Source organism: Etheostoma cragini, chromosome 4 (assembly GCF_013103735.1).
Source record: "Etheostoma cragini isolate CJK2018 chromosome 4, CSU_Ecrag_1.0, whole genome shotgun sequence".
Lineage (NCBI taxonomy): Eukaryota > Metazoa > Chordata > Actinopteri > Perciformes > Percidae > Etheostoma > Etheostoma cragini.
In genome coordinates, this window is record NC_048410.1 from 13,134,125 (window position 1) to 13,152,245 (window position 18,121).

Sequence of the window (18,121 nt, forward strand, 5' to 3'; positions counted from 1 at the left end):
ACCACCATCCAGGTGCAAATGAGCTCGCTGCAGCAGATAGATGACAGCGTCGTCCACCCCCAGTCGAGGCTGGTAGGCCTCTTTTTTTACCTTTTTTTTATTACCTCTGGTAATGCCTCTTGTTGAAATTGATTCAGCCTATTCATTTCACCTGAACACAATCATCCCCTTGTATTTATTGGCAGGACTGTTGAGAGAAACGGATGCCGGGCTGATGTTTGATGAGTCTGATCAGATCAGTTACTGCAGAATACCATTTTTACTCTTGTCAAAAAGAACAAATTCTTCCGTTTTGGTTTAATATTATCTGTGAATATAATACAATTCAGAAAACAGTTGATTTTTATTGTTTTATATCATCCCATTCTTTGTCAATCATGGTACACTTACATTTACTAAGTTAATTATCAGGTTTAACTTATATGCTAACAGACAATTGAGTTCTTCTCCTGACATTAATTTGTTGTAGTGCTTCAAACACATGCCACAAACGCATTTGCAAGAGATAGAATACACTGCTTTGTCAATGCTTTATTGACATGTATGTTGCCTATTTGATTGGTATAAGTGATTGACTGTCAAACATAAGAGGTTCCTTTGTTTGCTCTTTATTACCTTGGTGTCCACCATATTTAACAAAGACTGTAAAGACAATTGACGTTGATGGCCTTATAAGGTCAGAGCACACTGAACTTTAAGCGGAAGACACTCAGTGTGAACAGTCTCAATCAGAAGGTGCATCTAAATACCTTGTGTATGTTTTTTTCCTCGTAGGGCAATGTCTGTGATTATGCTGTAATTTCACTATCCAGGCCAAATTTCCATTGTCAGTTGAATACTTTTTTGGACTGTTTTGGGGCAGGGGAAGTGTTGCAAATACTAACGTTACATCCAACATTTAAAACACATAAGCTTTGGTCATACAAAGGTGTCTCATACTGTGACTTGGGTTCAAGTAAATTAATAAAACACTTATTTAACTGCAGGTGGAATGGTTAGGTTAAGGAATTAATAGAGACAAAGAGAATAAAAGAAATTCGCTTACAACTATTTTGTTCAGTGCTTAAAATGAGACCTCAGGTCCCCGTGAGAGGTGGAGACAAGGAGTGTGGTTCTTCTTTTGCCCCAGGCTTGTTAATTTGGCAGATCGATGATACTTTAAATCAATGTTTCAGCAACACCGCAAACCCCATGAAACCCATTTGTGGATTAAGATTGACCACTGTTCCACACAGAGTCCTGTTCTGCCTGCAGGTCCATTTCACATGACAAATGGTAGGAACTGGGAAATAAAAAAAACAAAGGAAAAAGGGCAAACGAGAAGGTGAGAACAAAACGTGGGGCAGAGGTAAGGTTGACAGGAAAGTCAGTGTCAGGAGACACAATAGCTCCTTGTTCAGTCGCGGTATTAACATTTATTCTTACGGTATATCAACAGTATCTTGTATCTAATCAACCAACACTTTATATGATTCCTTCCTAAGCACAGGAGAGCATCCAGTCAGCCATGAAAAACATGATCTACATGCAAAGTATTCTGTCTCAGCCAGTAAATGAAATGGAAACAGTGTAGGAAGGGATGTGAGGGATGTAGGAGAGCAGATGAGACCGAGGGGGTGTGGAGAGAAGATGCCAGGGGAGCTGGTCTTTCTCTGATAGCACTGTTTATGTGTCACTGTCTATGGATCATTGATCCATTCGTCTTTATTACGTCTCCCCATTATTCCCTTCTATTAACTGCTGCCACCCTCAGTTGGGGAACTGCTATGTTGACATGCACTGCATGGTCTCTCTACCAGCCCACCGATGCCCCTGCCTCCTCTTCTTTTGGAGGTAGAGGCTGACTTCTTGTGGAAAAAAACAGAATTAACAAAAGTTTTTTTATTTTTTATTAGCATTTATTGGATTGGTACAGGCATTAATTAATCTTCACAAGGTGGGTTGTCGATGGAGGAACAGGTCCGGGTATATCTTACTTTAGACAAAATGTAGTCACTGCCATCTTAACAGTACAGGTGTAGTTGGTTTCCACATACCTTATTCTGCAAGCGTTGTTTTTGACCCATGTCATGTATGTTGCATAATAATGAATCAAACATCCACCCACTCATGAGAAGCATGGTTACATCTTTGTAACAGAATCTAGCACAGTATATGAATTGTAAGCACCGTCGGAAAATAAATCCCCATTGGTTTGTGAAAATATGTAGACTGTTCAGGGATCCTCCGCTGAGGTCCTGCTTAAAGCACTCATACTTGCAAATTTCCCCCAATAGACTTACTGCTCCAATTCCTGTCTGAACTGTTACTGTTGTCTATGAAAATCATGTTGTTGTCTAACTGTCTGAGATATAATTGGTCATCAACAGCAGGTTGAACTGCACCCCATGACTCTAATCGCCCGATAAGATCACTTTTACCTTGTTGCGTCGACTCACAGCTTCTTTTGACTTGTGATATCTGACAAGTTTGACTTGTACTTTCTTTACAGCGTTATTTTTTAGTAAATATTAGACAAGCTGACTGATAACAACTCAATCTTTCTCTGCCCTCTGTCTGTCTTGCTACTCCTCTTCTCCTTTCTATGTCTATTTTGATTTCACAGAATCAAGGAACAGATCTGGCCATCATCCACATCACTGTCTCATTTGAGCCAGAAGAAAGACAGAGGATGGTCTGGCGTGGTTGCCGCTGTTGCTATGTGTGAGGGAGTGCTGTGGCGTCAATGGAGACCGAAGGCTATCGTGACCTCCTGGAGACCAGCGATGGTCAGGGGGTAGGCCTATTGGATGTAGGGGGCGAGGTGGGGGTTGAGGAGGGCTGGAGCACACCCTACCCCCTGGGCTTCCAGGTATCTTTGACCACTGTACTGATGTTGGAGCTGGTTTTGGGCTTCAGCAGCAACCTGACCGTACTTGTGCTCTACTGTGCTCAGTCCAACCTGGTGGATTCAGTCAGCAACCTGGTCACAGTCAACCTCCATGTGCTGGACATACTGGTCTGTCTGCTGTGTCTGCCACTAACTGTGGCTGTGATCCTGCTACCAGCTAATGAAAGTGGAGTTGGCAGCTTGGCCACGCTGTGCTGCTTTCATGAAGCTTGTGTCACATTCACCAGTGTGGCCACAGCAGTCAATGTTCTGGTGATCAGTTTGGACCGATACGACATCTCAGTGCGTCCGGCCAGTCGTCTACTGAACCCCAGGCGTGCAGCACTGCTCCTGGCCGCAGTGTGGGCTGTGTCTTTGGCTGTCTTTTTCCTGCCCTTCCTTGAGGGGGATTTCTTCTCTTCAAGGGTTGAGGAAAGTGAGGATGAGGAGCTTGACGTGCAAAACAATATCTCTGAGCTCACCACTGGAAAGACCCCTATTTTTTCCTCCATCTCTCCTTCCCCTTTACCATCAACTCCTCCTTCCTCGCATTCACACCACCTGACTCCAGTATGGCAGAACAGGACACTGTTGTGCGTTGGGGGGCAGGGGTATTACACAGGCCTGGCTATGTATTACCACTTGTTACTCCAAGTGCCATGCTTCTTCATCGCTGTGGCCGTTATGTTGTTCACCTACTCCAGGATCCTGCAGGCCCTCAACATTCGCATAGGCTCCCACATGATGAGGGGTAAACGGGCAAAGGACTCCACTTGCAGGATACGCTGCAGGAGGAAGAGGACGAAGGACCTGAGCCTGCCCACAGAGGTAGTGTCCTCCAACCAGAACCAGAACCAGAACCTCAATCATCCTCCTCTCATCCCCTCCCCCTCCCCTACACCAACTTCGCCCCCACCAATCCCCTCCATGTCCCAGGTGATGTCTGACAGTGGAGCAACAGTCACTACTGTAAGCACTGCTGCCACCACCCCCATAGCCACCACACCAGCCACCCCTGCTTCTCCAACCCCGGCTTCGGCCTCAACCCAGACCCACGCCACCTCACCACTGCCTGCCTCTACCATGGGTGTACAGGCCTCGGTTTCTGCCATCATTGCCTTGAGGCGGGCAGTGCGCAGGCACAGAGACCGTCGAGAACGTCAACGTCGGGTCCTAAAAATGTCCCTACTCATCATATCCACTTTCCTGGGCTGCTGGGCCCCTCTGTCTGCGGTCAATGTTTTGATCCTGTGTATGGGTCCCAGCGACGCCCTGGTGCGGCTGCGCCTCTGCTTCTTGGCAATGGCTTATGGAACCACTATTTTTCATCCTCTGCTCTACGCTTTCACCAGGCAGAAGCTGCGCCGTGCCCTCAAAACACGTGTCAAAAAAAGGGTAGTTACCCTTCTGCAGGTGGACCCGGCTCCCAGTGGGGGGACAGTTATTCACAACTCTTGGGTGGAAGGAGGCCAGAGGAAGAGTCGCAAGCCACGGGTGGAGGCCAGTGATGGCACTGATCGATGCCTTACAGAGGCAGTGAGGGAATGAGGCTGGTCTGGTGTGTTTGCATTTCAGAGTGTATGGTTGTGAATTTGAAGAATTTTATGTATCTTACCAACTTGCTAGAGGTGGATCATGTGTATGTATGTGCACAGGTGTGAGAATACCAGTAAGTCTACAAAGGTCAGGACAAATCACATGACCACTGGATTGATGCAAATGTGGAGGCAGGTGACTCCTGAACTCTGATTAGAGCCTGCTTCCGGCTCTCCTTACACAGGCCCTCATTAGTCCAGTTTCTGACTGACAAGGTGGCCGCTGAGTCTCCATGACAACACTGGCCAAGCATTATGACAACATCCCATGGATACTGGGAATACTGGGCATCCCACTTGTAGGATAAGGGTTAGACAACAGAAAATCTATACATTACTGTTCCTGTGTGCAGTTTCAACTTGCATGTGCATGTAAATATGCACACACACACACACACACACACACACATATCTATATTTAGTCATTATCTGTGAAAGCACACCAATATCTACCTGCACAGATATTCTCAGTGAGTAAAAATATTGATTAATAATTTATCTTTCTTTCTCTCATTTGGTCATGCCTTAATTGAGTTATTAATGTATTCTTGTGGTGCTGAATGTCCTGCTGTATGTTTACAGACAATGTATCAGAGTAAAAGTGTTTGCACATACTGTATATAGTATAGCAAATTACTGTAATGGCAAATAAATACAAGCATTCAGATTTAAAGTTTACAAGCTCATGTGAAACTATCAGAAAACTGCAAAAAACTGATTCTATTATCATTTTCAAATTAAGCTAAAAGGCATGACTTTATTTTTTAAAATAAATTTTAAGAGTATCAGTCATGATGACCTATGCGAGGATGTGTGATTGTGTTTGTATGTGTGCATGTGTGCATGTATGCATATGTGTTTGCGTGTGCGGTTGTGCAAATGAATAAATGACAAGTGTGTATGTGATTATGTGCAATAATTTATGGGAAAAGCAATGACCCCTAGGATGTAAACAAAGAGAATGTGAACAAAGAATAGATGGTTTTCTGTTTATGGTTTACATTACTGGGGAAACAGAGAAGAAAGGGGATTCAATATTCTAAATAACAGCAAGAGGCCACTGGGCATAATATAAAAGCAGAGTACTTGGAGCAATTGTAACTACACAGGCCACTGTAATACTACTGAAATTGTATCACTTCAGTTTTACAGTGGAAGTCAAAGGGCAACATTTTGTGGAAACTTAAGTAAAACTGTCTACAGTCACTGCAGGTAAACTAGCATCTTCTACCTGAGAAATCCCAACATGTGGCAAAAAAAACTTCTGACATGGGACATCTGCTCATGTTAGCTGTTTGTTGCTCTGGAGGGCAGTGTCACTGCTTTTGGACAGCACTTTGAATGACTGCAGAGGCAGAAAGGCCTCTGTCAGTTTTTGGACTGAGTCCTGGACACGTTAGACAATATCTGCGTCGCTCTTTCTCCTCAGGGCTTCATGTCTCAGTTCCCAACATGCTGGATATAAAACAATAAACCAGCCCTAAATCAACTGTTGTATTATGAGTGTTACAGTAGGTAAAATGTATGTCAATAAGTAGATAGAGTACACTTTAAACTTTATATGGGCTCTTGGAGAGCGTCTTTGGGATTTGGACTATCTCCTTCATCCTCACCCCTTTTACACTATTTGTGAGCCAGACAGAAGACAATTACTTGTGTATTCTTGTACATTTTTCAGGGATGTAAATATTGAAGTGTCTTTTGGGGGTTTTATTCAAATTTGTTTTTCTTTGGATCACAATCATCTGCCGGACAGAAAATCAGCCATTGTGACTCTGAGTGAGTTGGAAAGTAACTGTAAAGAGAAGAAACATATGAGTGTATTTGTGTTAATACTGTATGTGTGTACACTGTACTGTACATTTATGACAATGTGTATAGATAAATACATAGTGTTGTACAATATTTATAATATGTGTTATTGTATAGAACAGAGCCAAATCTGTATTAAAAAGATGATCTATCTAAGAATTGATCCATCTCAGTCTCAGTTCATACAAGATTTAGTTGGACAACAATATTGTTGTCTATTTGACTTGTCAGGAAATTGAATCACACTGGAAATGGCATTTTATACTATATCTGTGTGGATGCATTATCTGTGCTAAAATACTAGAAAGAAAGAAAAATGTGGGTGTCTTCTTTTTTAATGAGCTTTTAGACACTTAACAGAATGGAGAAGTAAAATAAGTAATTCAGGTAATACAGAGGAAGAAATGATGTGGACTTTGAAGAAATGTTTTTTTCCCAAAATTTAGACTAAATAACACAAAAAACGGAATCCCCTTTTTGTATATGACGTCTCTGATCATTTGACTGTTTAAGAATTCACATGAATCCAATCTGTAAATGGAAGACTGAAATATGACCATTTCGTCATGCTTACATTATAAGTAAGAACCCTTTTACATAAATTGACAGTTTGACAATGGGCTTCCATTACAGATTTATTTCTACCTTCTTAAAGGAACTGCCTAAATTCATCCTGCTCAGTGTAATTGTGGAAACCCACCATCCCTCTTCCAAATCTATCACTCCTTTTTCCAGCTGCCCTTCCCTTTCTACATCTCTTGGCTCTCTGATTCCTAAATTTAGAAACTCTGTCCCAGATACATGCAGTATTTAAGGCTGAGTGTAGTAAACCCTCACTGATGACTGACTAATGAAGATGAGACTTGTCAGTAGGTAAGCATCTGTCAACACTTGTGTGTCAACACTTACTTTTTTTTTTTTTTTTAAATCTCTGCATGTGTGTGTTTGTGTGTTTGATGCCTTACTGAATTGTGCAGTCAACAACACCTTAGATTCCTACATTCCGCTTGATAATCTCATCATCAGTCCCCTACGCTTTCACACCCTCATTTTATCCCTTGGTTCTCCTTTTCTTTATTCCGCCGGCCTGCATCTCTGTCATCTCTTATCCCCGCTCAGGCCTTCCAGAACAAAGCAAGGAACAGCTGCAGTGTCTGTGAAGGAAGGAAAGTCACCTTGGGGGATGACAGTGGAACAAAAATGAGAGAAAGAGAGAGAGAGAGAGAGAGAGAGAGAGAGAGAGAGAGAGAGAGAGAGAGAGAGAGAGAGGGAGAGAGAAAGAGAGAGATGTATTGAGGGGAGATTAGGGGGGAAGAAGAGAAGAGAAGGGAGGCATAAAAGCTGGCATCGGGACATATGACTAATAAAGGGACAGCACTGCATCAATGCAGAGCCCCATTAGAAAAATGAGAAAAGCATAGTGCAGGATGATAAGATTAGCAAGCTATACTGTTTTCTAGTACTGATGGCCCAGAAGAGTCTTGCAATTTTGCCTTACGTACAGTGAAAATGTCAAATTTGTGTGTCGTCTAAAAAACACACTGAATAGCCAACAAGTAAGTATTAATAGTCTCCCCTTTCATTTGTGATTTATGGCAAAACACTCAACCAGAAGCATACTGAGCCTGAGGTCAGTAATGACAATTACAGACATAGTTTTTACAAACATGAGAACTCACCACAGACACTTGCCTTGTCATGGACTCACGGCGGTGTGCCGCTGACAATGAGTAAACATTCCTGTAAAAAAACACAGGAATGGCTCTTTTAACGAACGGAAAATACTGATGCATGAAACTGCCAATAAGGCTTGATTAATTTACTTCTTAACTGAAGGTTCCAGAACGCAGAATAGAAGAATTGTTCTGGTCCACTTTAAGCCTAACCCCTGGCCCTAATATGCAATCAACCAAAGAATCAACCGCACAATAAAGGTTGGAGGAAATAAAAGCTATGTGGCACTCGCTAAAAACAGGGCTTCACGGCTCTAGCATGGCTTCCATTGGGCTACCGCTGTTAAACATGCATATATAGAAATGAATACCTTGATATTTTACAGTGTGGGTTTCTGACCACTGGGTATAGCCTAGACTAGAAAACTCTTCTTCACTTCCCTCAACGAGCACAATCGGATATCCTACAGGTCAAGAACATCTAACTCTGCCATTAAAACTTGTTTTAACTTGCCCTTCTAACCTATCTCTAACGTTACCACCATTAAAACACCTCTGCTATTTAAATCCATGTTTTAACATTACTTTATAAGATATAGCCTACACACTTTAACAGTCAGTGGTTCCTGCAAAGAGGGCAGTATCAGACAACAGGTGTTCTACTCCCATGGATGTATAAGACCCACAATTGGCAGCTCCAGAGCTAAGACTGCCATGCATTTAACATTACACAAATCCATGGTAGATGCACGCCCAAGCTCTTGGTAGATGCAGCTCACAACACTAATTCATGAGGCCCTTTTGGTAGACTAGGCCTAGGCCAATATGACGCAAAGTAGGCTACAATTCCAGCAGTCAAATAACTTAAAGTGAAGAGAGGCATAATTAGCACAATGTAATTACATTGACAAATACCTGTTCAAGGAGCTTTCAACTCTAATAATGCTGGATAGTGTAATGAATATTTATGCAACATATTGTACTTGTGATTTAAAATAAAATCAGATTCTGCAATGTAGCCCTAATTAAAACCACTTATCATTTCTCTGTCCGGTGTAGGCTAAATGTTAGTGTTTTGCTCTGTGGGTGCTATGGGGGCGTTCTGTTATTTCGGCGTAAATGGATCAAGAGAAAGCTGCAAGCAGCAATGCAAGAGGCCAAGCAATCAGTGACTATTGCAGGTTAGGTTATAGTTATTTTCAGAGGTCCACGGAATAATATGCCCACCAGTATGGCAAGCCATTTTAACACAACCAGCGTTATATGGTGACCAAATGACGCCATCTTGTGTCCAAACTTAGCTAGAGCTAGCTGAACACGGCTACATAGGCGGTTGTATTTCTCCTCTGGTATTCTCCACTGTCGTTGCTGCTTCGTTGCAAATATGTTTCTTTAACTTTGCGTGGGATCGCTTTTTTTCGAAAGCCAGGGTCCTGTTGAAAAATAAACCTTTGGCGGTTTCCACCATGGATGTATTGAGAGAACGGTGTCAACACTCAGTTCAAGAGGATCTGTGTAGCTAACGTTAGTGTTAGCTAGCTAGATAGGTCCTTTCCTGTCCTGTCCTGCCAGAGCCATATAGTCTTTCTCTATCACTCTGGGTACGGCTAGCTAGGTTGGTATTAGCTCTTGGTAGAAAACCAGTCTATGGAGAAAACAGACGTTCAAAGTAATAGAAACGTCTAGAGACAACTAGCTCTGAAATATTTCTATATGAATTTATTGACGCTTGGTTTGAATGTGTGCCGAAATAGCTCAGTTGGGAGAGCGTTAGACTGAAGATCTAAAGGTCCCTGGTTCGATCCCGGGTTTCGGCAGCCAATGTGAGATTTATTTTTTATAACTTGACGGGACGCCATTTTCAAACACCATTGCTAATACACAACTGATAGGAAAACGTCAGCGGAAGTTATATAACTTTTAAAAAAAAGTTTCACAAAGTTGTTTTTGGATTTACATTAGGTGATATTATGTTTTTTTTATTGCATCACATTTTACAGGTTTTAAATGCAATATTTTAATCTGTGAAGAAACAAAGCAAATAAAACTATAACAGAAATAGTGGAAGAAAAGTAGGCTACAGCATTTCCATCTCAAACGTAATTTAGGTTTAAAATGGATGGATTGCCTTAATGTGGGACACTGCCTAATGTGGGACACCTATGCTCCAGCGGTTTTGGCTCTTCCCCAAAGCTAGCTAGCTAACGTCCTGTTGGCTCAGAGCTCTACAGACTACTAAGTCCTCAGGTACAAATTAGTTTTGCACCAAATGTATCACAAGAAGTGTTGCAAAACTCGAGAGCGCAGACTCGCCGCTGTGTGATGCGAGAGAGCACACTGCAGCGACAGATACGAGAGGTTGTAATCACTGAGTTGTGGTTGTACTGGAAAAGTGACTCAAGAGCAGGGTAAAATGTAATGGTCACTCTAAGCACACAATACAGAATTACTTATTGAGGAAGTTTTGCGATCATTCATCAATGGCGGTGCACCATGGTTTAGGCCTTTAAAATAGACTTTACAGTGTCCCACATTAGGCAAATGACTGTACCACCTTAGGAAGCTGCACTTTTTCTCAGTTTGGCACTAAGAGCATCGATATCTGTATATTTTCTTTTAAGAATGTGTTATCTGCATTTTCTCTTTTGATTTGACTAAGACACCCCTTGAGGGTTTCAAAATGGTATTGGGTCTGGATTTAATGTGTTGCTTTAACATTGTAATATGCTATAAATGTCTAAAAAGCACGTGCTGACCTACTTAAATATTCAATTTACCTTGTTACTTTCCTCTGTCCAATTTACTGCTTACTGTTACTTGTGGGCAGTGTATTACAGTTGGCCTGACAATTACAGCCAAACAGCTAGAATACAGTCATTTACAGAACATACAGTAGATGTACCATAGATTGTACAAAGGGATGTAAGTAGACAAAGTGAATACAGTTTTATTTCTATAGTACCTTTCAAAACTTAAGTTATAAAGTGCTTTACAAAAGATAAAGTGTTAAAAGAACAAAAGAAGTTCAACACAAACAATATATAGGCACCAACATTGCAACAGATGTCCCTAACAACTATAGCAAAAGAAAACAGTTCACGAGAGGCCAAAAACAGTTCACACAATTTACACCAGGCGGCAGTGTTGTTCATAAAACTGGAGGGCTTCATTGAAGTTTAAAAACAAGTACAGTCTGCTGTTCATTTCGGTCCTTTTAGCTGTTCCAGGATATCCTTGTTGACAAATCGATACCTGTACAAGGACAAAGCCTTTCTGTTCTTGTAGTGGAGTAGTAACATAAGCACAAATGTGCTAAAGAAATATAGTTTAAGTTTAGTTTCCGGATCTGGTATCCGTTGAATTTAAAACACATTTTGAACATAATATGATTAAAATTGAAAATCAGGCATCAGGAATCTTACTCAAATAAAACCTGAGAAAGATGTGTAACATTACTCAGGTGTCCATTTCTTAATGCATTGTTTTTAGATCCATAGTGTTCCTCATTTAACTGATTGAGACCCATGCAATTAGAGAATGGGGGGTTGTTGTCACAGAAATCTCATCCTCAACCCCATCTCTCCTTCGGTCAATCAAGTTGTTCCAGTTGCAACAGGTAGAAGTATCCTGTATGATGTATGTTGTTGTGTGTGGCGGCATGGTGCTAATTTACCATTTACCTTGTGAACAGTTGTTTCTTTTTTGATAACTTTCCCCGGCTGTACAATCCCGACTCTGAAGACTAGAAAATCCTGTGCTGTGTCAGAGTTTAATAAGACTTCAAACTGGACGCTCTGGTTTGTATTTTATCTTTTTACTCTGTGGTGACATGCCCAAGCTGACGCAGCCCATTGCTTAGTTATCCCATTGTCTTGTTGGTTTAAAGGCAACGTCATCCCGACAGTTTTATAGACACTCAAAGAGGATGATGTCATAGTGTGACTAACTAAAATGGTAAATGCTGGGAATTCACCACCACTCACTACTTCTGAATAAATAGTTAACTAGCAATACGTGTTTGAGGTTTGGTTATGGTTTGGACAGTGTGTGTGTGTGTGTGTTTGTGTGTGTGTGTGTGTGTGTGTGTGTGTGTGTTTTTGTGTGTGTCTGTGAGGCCTAGACGTGTATGTGCATGGCCTGTGCATTTGCATGTGCTTGAAAGAGAGGAAGAAAGGAATAAAGGACCTGTGTGCTCCTGCAGTATTATGTAAGTGTATCCAATCTGACATTATATTGACACTGAGTACAGACTGTTCAGAGGGGGTGCTCAAAAACAACCCATGTCAGATACTGACCATTGAAATAAGGAGACTGTAGTTTAAGCTTGTAGCTCATAAACATGCACAAGGACATTCAGCACCACGAGAATACATTAATAACTCAGGGCATGAACAAATGAGCAAAAAAAAAATATCTCTGCAGGTAGATATTGATGTGCTTTTACAGATAATGACTAAATATAGATCAATGTGCATTTTAAGGGTGTGTGTGTGTGTGTGTGTGTGTGGACAAAACAGATGCACACTGACCAAGGCCAAACTGTATTATATAACTTGCTATCATTTCCATATTTTATATTATGCATTCCATTGTAGAGTAACTCTCTATTTAACCCTTTACTCTCTCCCGCTCTCCTTACTTCCTTGAACAAGACAGGTATTTTTACACCATGACACAACTCACAAACTAAACGTTAGTTTCAGTAGAAATGCTATTCAAGGACAACCTCACAGCCTGCTCTTCAACTACCGTATTTTGGCCTTTGTACACAGTACATGTTATCTCTCTGTCGATTCACCACATTTTCTCTTTCTGTATTTGAATCCTTCTGGAGGCTGTGTTACATGTGAAACTAAAGTTGAACCCAAGTGCAGACAACAACGCAGAGCCAAATGAAAGTTCAACAAGTTTATTGCATGTGTACAGGAATGCAACAGGGCAAAGGCAAAGTCCAAACTCAACGGATTTCAGATCTAAGGTACAGAGCGGGAGTGGTCCCGTAATGTGCAGGTGGCCGTGTCCAAAAGCCCGGAGCTCCAGTGTAGAGAGAGCAGGAACGGTGGATGGCAGAAGTGAAGTGGCAGCAGGAGTCAGGTTCACAGAACTGTGGCAGAAAGAGAACAAACAGGGTAAGCCAAAAATACAAAAGCTGGCTCCAGACAGGTCGCATCAACAGCGAGCCTAACTTGATCGTCTTGACCATGATCTGACGAAGAGTGGTAGGTTGACCGGGTATTTAAAGGAGAGGTGATTAGTGTAGATGAGCTGACGCTGGAACCCTGACTCCCGCACACCAGGCTTCACTCCTGCAATTAAGGACAGACAGAGTGGCGGGGGGGGGGGGCAGAGACAGAGATCTAATTAGCAGAAGCAGCAGCCACAGCAGGCCTAACAGGCTGTGTTTGAACTTACACTACTAGGCAACCTTCATAAACAGGATTTTTGTTTCTTTGTGTTTGTGTATGTCTAATTCCTAATGCAACACAGTTGTTGTGTATCAGAAAATATGTCAAACCAGTCAGAGTCCTGCCAACAAGTTTTCTGATGACTCTGCGGTAGTGGGATGTATCAGTGATGGTGAGGAGGCTGAGTGGGGAACTTTGTCACATGGTGCAAGGACAATTATTTGCGATCAATGGGACAAAAACAAAAGAGCTGGTATGTGGACTTGAGAAGGAGGAAGGCACCAGTGGCCCCTGTCTCCATCCAAGGTGTCAGTGTGGAAATAGTGAAGGACTACAAATGCCTGGGAGTACACATAAACAATGATACAACAAACTAATACAAAAGGGCAGTGATGTCGTTGTGGTGGAGTGGGACTCCTTAAAGACAGTGTCAGTGAGGAGGATGCTGTCCAAAATACACTCCATCCTGGACAACTCTTCCCAGCCTCCCACCCACTCCGCTGGTCAGACTAGGGAGCACCTTCAGCAAAAGACTCAGACACCTACAATGCACCACAGAGCGCCGGAGGAGGTTGTTCCTATAAACTATGTAACTCCTCCCTCTGAGTGCCACACGCTTAGAGTAAAAACTGGTCCTACAGCACGCATCTCCACATTACATCTCAATAATCTTGGACAATTATGTACAATAATTATTGCAATATGTATCAGCAACATGAGCAAAGGTGTTATTTATTTATTCACCGCTGCAACCTATATTACATATACAGTGCACTTATTTATGTTCGTACTGTACACTGCACTACAATAGAATGTGTACAACCCATTGAAACAATCTTTTTAACCTAAACTCACTTCCTTCAGTTAACGTTTTAATTTACGTCTTATTGTAAATTCTTTTCCTTTATTTACTTAATACACTTATTGACTTGCGCTATTCTTACTCTTATTTTACCTTGAATGTGACTGTGAGCAACTGCAACTAAATAATTTCCCTGCTGGGATCAATAAACTATTCTGTTTCTGATTCTGAAGGAGAATGCTGCAAAAAGAAGTGTAATGTACTTTGTGCTAATCAGATTAAATGTTGACTGGCATATCCAGTTCAGTGTTAACAATTAACTAACATGCCGGCGTTCAGCAGAAAAAGAATTCAAAAAAGTTGACGGACTAGATTGTCTATACAAGACCCTTCTGCTATTTGTCAAAGTATAACTCCTCAGATGTAACTATGTAACAGACTGTGACCATAGTATGAAGCAGGGATTGCGAAAGCCATGAACAACCTCACAGCACTTGAAAACAAAATGCTTTGTGGTACTGTAACCCATAATTATTAGATTTTTATTGACAATTAAGGATAAAGTCATGTGATCTGGTCTTTGGTAACTGCATCACTTGGATTTAGTGGTAAAGTTGTTTTACAAATCATTTGTGAGTTTAATGACAAATGACACGGTGTGGGATTCATGATTCAGATACACCTCACCCGTTTAACATCATTTTGAATCTTTGTGGTCAGGCAGAGGTTTAAGAGAGAGAGAGAGAGAGAGAGTGTGTGTCTGTGTGTGTGTGTGTGTGTGTGTGTGTGTGTGTGTGTGTGTGCACGCATGTGTGCGTGCATGCATGGTTTTGTGATTTATTTTCACAGTGTACTGTATGTCTGAACAACATGGAGAATGGGGGTGTGTCTGAAATACTCCACCATTTATTTACAACAAAAACTGCAAAAAAGTAGATTCCATTGTGTGCACACTACTTATTGCCACTAACAATCCCACACTTCACACTACAGAGTAAACTGAGCGGTTATTATACAGGGAGCAGTGAATGGGGTAATGTCACAGACAGCGTTTCTCACAGTATACATGTCACAGCAGGTTGAGAACAGGTGCGATTAATTGTGGGAATGGTGTTCAACTATTGTTATCCTGTTTCCATTTTTAGTTTGTATATTTTTTGGTCTTCCGCATACTTTCAGGTATTGAAACCATTAAACTTTTAAAATCTTCAGCTCTTTCAGCAGATGATGGGACGTCTTCAACTTTTTTTCTGCTATCTATACTTTTTCAAATATTAAGCTTTTAAACATTTTATTTTAACATTATAGCCAATGAGAGTGTAAACAAATTATTCAGCTATCTACATGTTCATTTACATCTAGCTACATCTATCTTTTCAGTTTGATATATTTTACAGTTTTTGTGAAAAAGCTATTTAGGTATAGTGTACATTTTAGGATTTCACTAGTGGAGAGCTTTGAAAAAATTGTCTTAGTTCTTTCTCTATAACTTGCTGCTGATTACAGAGAAAAAGAGATGTCATCACAGAGATGAAATGCTTCCCAACTGGTTTTACAAACATGGTCACTGGTCATTAGAAATCATGACAACACTTTCACAGACACTGAAATTGAATACTACAGGCAGTAATAAGAACATTAGTCTACATCCTTTGCATTCCACTTCTGTCTGTCTGTCTGTCTCCCTCCCTCCTTCTCTGTCCCCGTCCCTCCCTTTCTTTTTTTGTCTCCCTCCTGTGTCTCTGTCTCAATCTGCCTGTCTCCTTCTGTCTGTCTCTGTCTCTGTCTCACCCTGTTTCTGTCTTTCTGTCTTTCTCAGACTGTAATGTTGTAGTTGTCTTTATAGCATGACACAAGAATTTTACCCAGAGAGAAATATTATTATACGTCTCTCTGTCTGTCTCTCTGTCTCTGTCCCACTCTGTCTGTGTCTGTCTCTCTGTTCATCCACATAACTTTTATATAGATACGTTCACAAAGAGCGTGTGTCTCTCATGGTTAATTCACTGTATTGATAGCATGTACTGTTTTGAATTTATCAAAGATTACTTGAAGACATCTTCAACAGCTCCCACACTGGCTGGTCTCACTGCATGACCATGTTTATCTTTACACAGGTGTGGTAATCAATCAGAGATCACAGACTGGCTTGATTAGGGCTGAAGGAACACCTGCTGTCCATTCAGTGGTGATGGTGCAGTGGATACAAAACATCCCTTTTGGTGTAGGAGACCTGGGTTTGATTCCCACTGCAACACCTCTACTAATGTATGCCAGATGAAATGTAGTATGTTACATCAGATATATAGCAATTGAAAGTTATTGCTGTTGTCTGCATGACTCATTTTAAAACAGACAGAGAGAAAAAAAGATTTGTGCTACGCGGCAGCCACACTGAACTGCGATGTGCCGAACGGATGTCACTCACTTGGCATTGCTGTGCCACTACAACACCTACGACTTACATACTCTATGGCTATTATTCAAGACATTTATATTAATTAGAACAACTATCAATTTTTTTTAAATTATTCCATGTTTTTATATTAGTGGTGTTATTTAACTTAATAAAAACCATTCAGCATTCCCATGCATTTTCTCCAGTAGATGCATTGATGCTCCAGCTTACCTCCATTTATGTAAGTGTTGAAGTAAGCAGTTGTCGCTTGCAACTGGAACACCTAAATTCAATCCAGGCTGTTTTTAAATAATGTTATTAATTGCACCTGCTGTGCAAAAGGCCTTATGCGTTCACTTGTTTCTAGTCTGGATAAAAGGAAGTGAAAGATTGTAAAGATTTACAAAAAATAGGTTTATGGCATTTACTATCTATCCGGGATGTTTTTGTGGGATTGCTGTGGACAAGTGGCGGTACACTGGTAAGATTAAATCCTGTTTAACCATGTATCCAGCTAATTTAAATAGCCCATTTTAATGCATTGTGTGAACAGTTAATTTAATATTTTATGTGGTGTTGTCTTTGGTGACGATTGCAACAAAAACAAAATTTAAAAAAATGTTCTCTTATCCTGGAATGTATCTGTGGTGGAGCACTGTGGAGATAGCTCTGGCAATGCAAGACTAACATTTTTCACCTGATGAGTCCTGTTTGACACCTGTTTGTCAAGTCATATGCAGCTTTGTCCAGTCCAGCCATGTGATATATGGGCAAGACGACTTATATGTTGTAGACTAGGCAGTTATGTTGAGTTTGTCTGTCAGCACTGCAGAGAGAGAACAGGATGAGCGCCTTTTGTTTCGCTGTACAGATACTCAAAAGAGGTCCACTTCCTGTATTTACCCAGCCCCCTCCCAAGCACACTTCCTCTTTTCAAACCTCAGATTGCACTTCTGTAGCCTTTAGTGTGCTGCCCTAAAGATGTCACTTGGCCATTTAACTTGGGTAGGAAACAGGATGATTGGCGCCCCAGAGGAACCTATCAACTGGAGTGAGGAAAAAGTGAGAGAAGGACACACAAGACATTGTTGCTTTCAAAAGTGCTGTCATCAAGTGCAGACTGTGCTCTCTTTGTTAATTACAGGCCTGGTGGCAAATACACAAAGACCAGTCTGATCCCTTGATGTCAGAAAGGAATAAGGCCTCTCTACCTGTTCCAGTCCCACCTGTCCCAGATTACAGACAATCAGGTTCTTCATTACTGATTCAACAGCTCCCCTACATTGTCCTGTGTTATTAATGACTCATTTAAGAAAGTGTACCCCATTGTTTTTTGTAGAATTGAGATTTTCTTCACAGATTTGAATCCACACTCCATCTTGGAAAAGCATGTATCTATGTGATTTGCCATATCTTACTGTGTAGTTGTGACCCAAATCCTGTCTACGTGATGGTGAAAAAAGCAATTTGGTTTATTTTACAAACCATAGGAAATACAGTGGGTACGGAAAGTATTCAGACCCCTTTAAATTTTTCACTCTTTGTTTCATTGCAGCCATTTTCCAAA

General features: G+C 41.2%; 1 protein-coding gene and 1 non-coding gene across 2 annotated transcripts in view; both read left to right on the forward strand.

Annotated features, from left to right (window-relative positions):
- Positions 1 to 6,439, forward strand: part of LOC117943829 (G-protein coupled receptor 22) — a 17,315-nt gene extending 10,876 nt beyond the window's left edge. The window contains exon 2 of the mRNA XM_034870197.1: positions 2,606 to 6,439. Coding sequence (XP_034726088.1) covers positions 2,726 to 4,417 — 1,692 coding nt within the window. The 5' untranslated portion in view covers positions 2,606 to 2,725 and the 3' untranslated portion in view covers positions 4,418 to 6,439. The remainder of the gene's footprint in view (positions 1 to 2,605) is intronic.
- A 3,254-nt stretch (positions 6,440 to 9,693) lies between these two features.
- On the forward strand, positions 9,694 to 9,766 carry trnaf-gaa. Its single transcript has one exon. It is a non-coding gene; the product is annotated as a tRNA-Phe (tRNA).
- Positions 9,767 to 18,121: the final 8,355 nt, after the last annotated feature.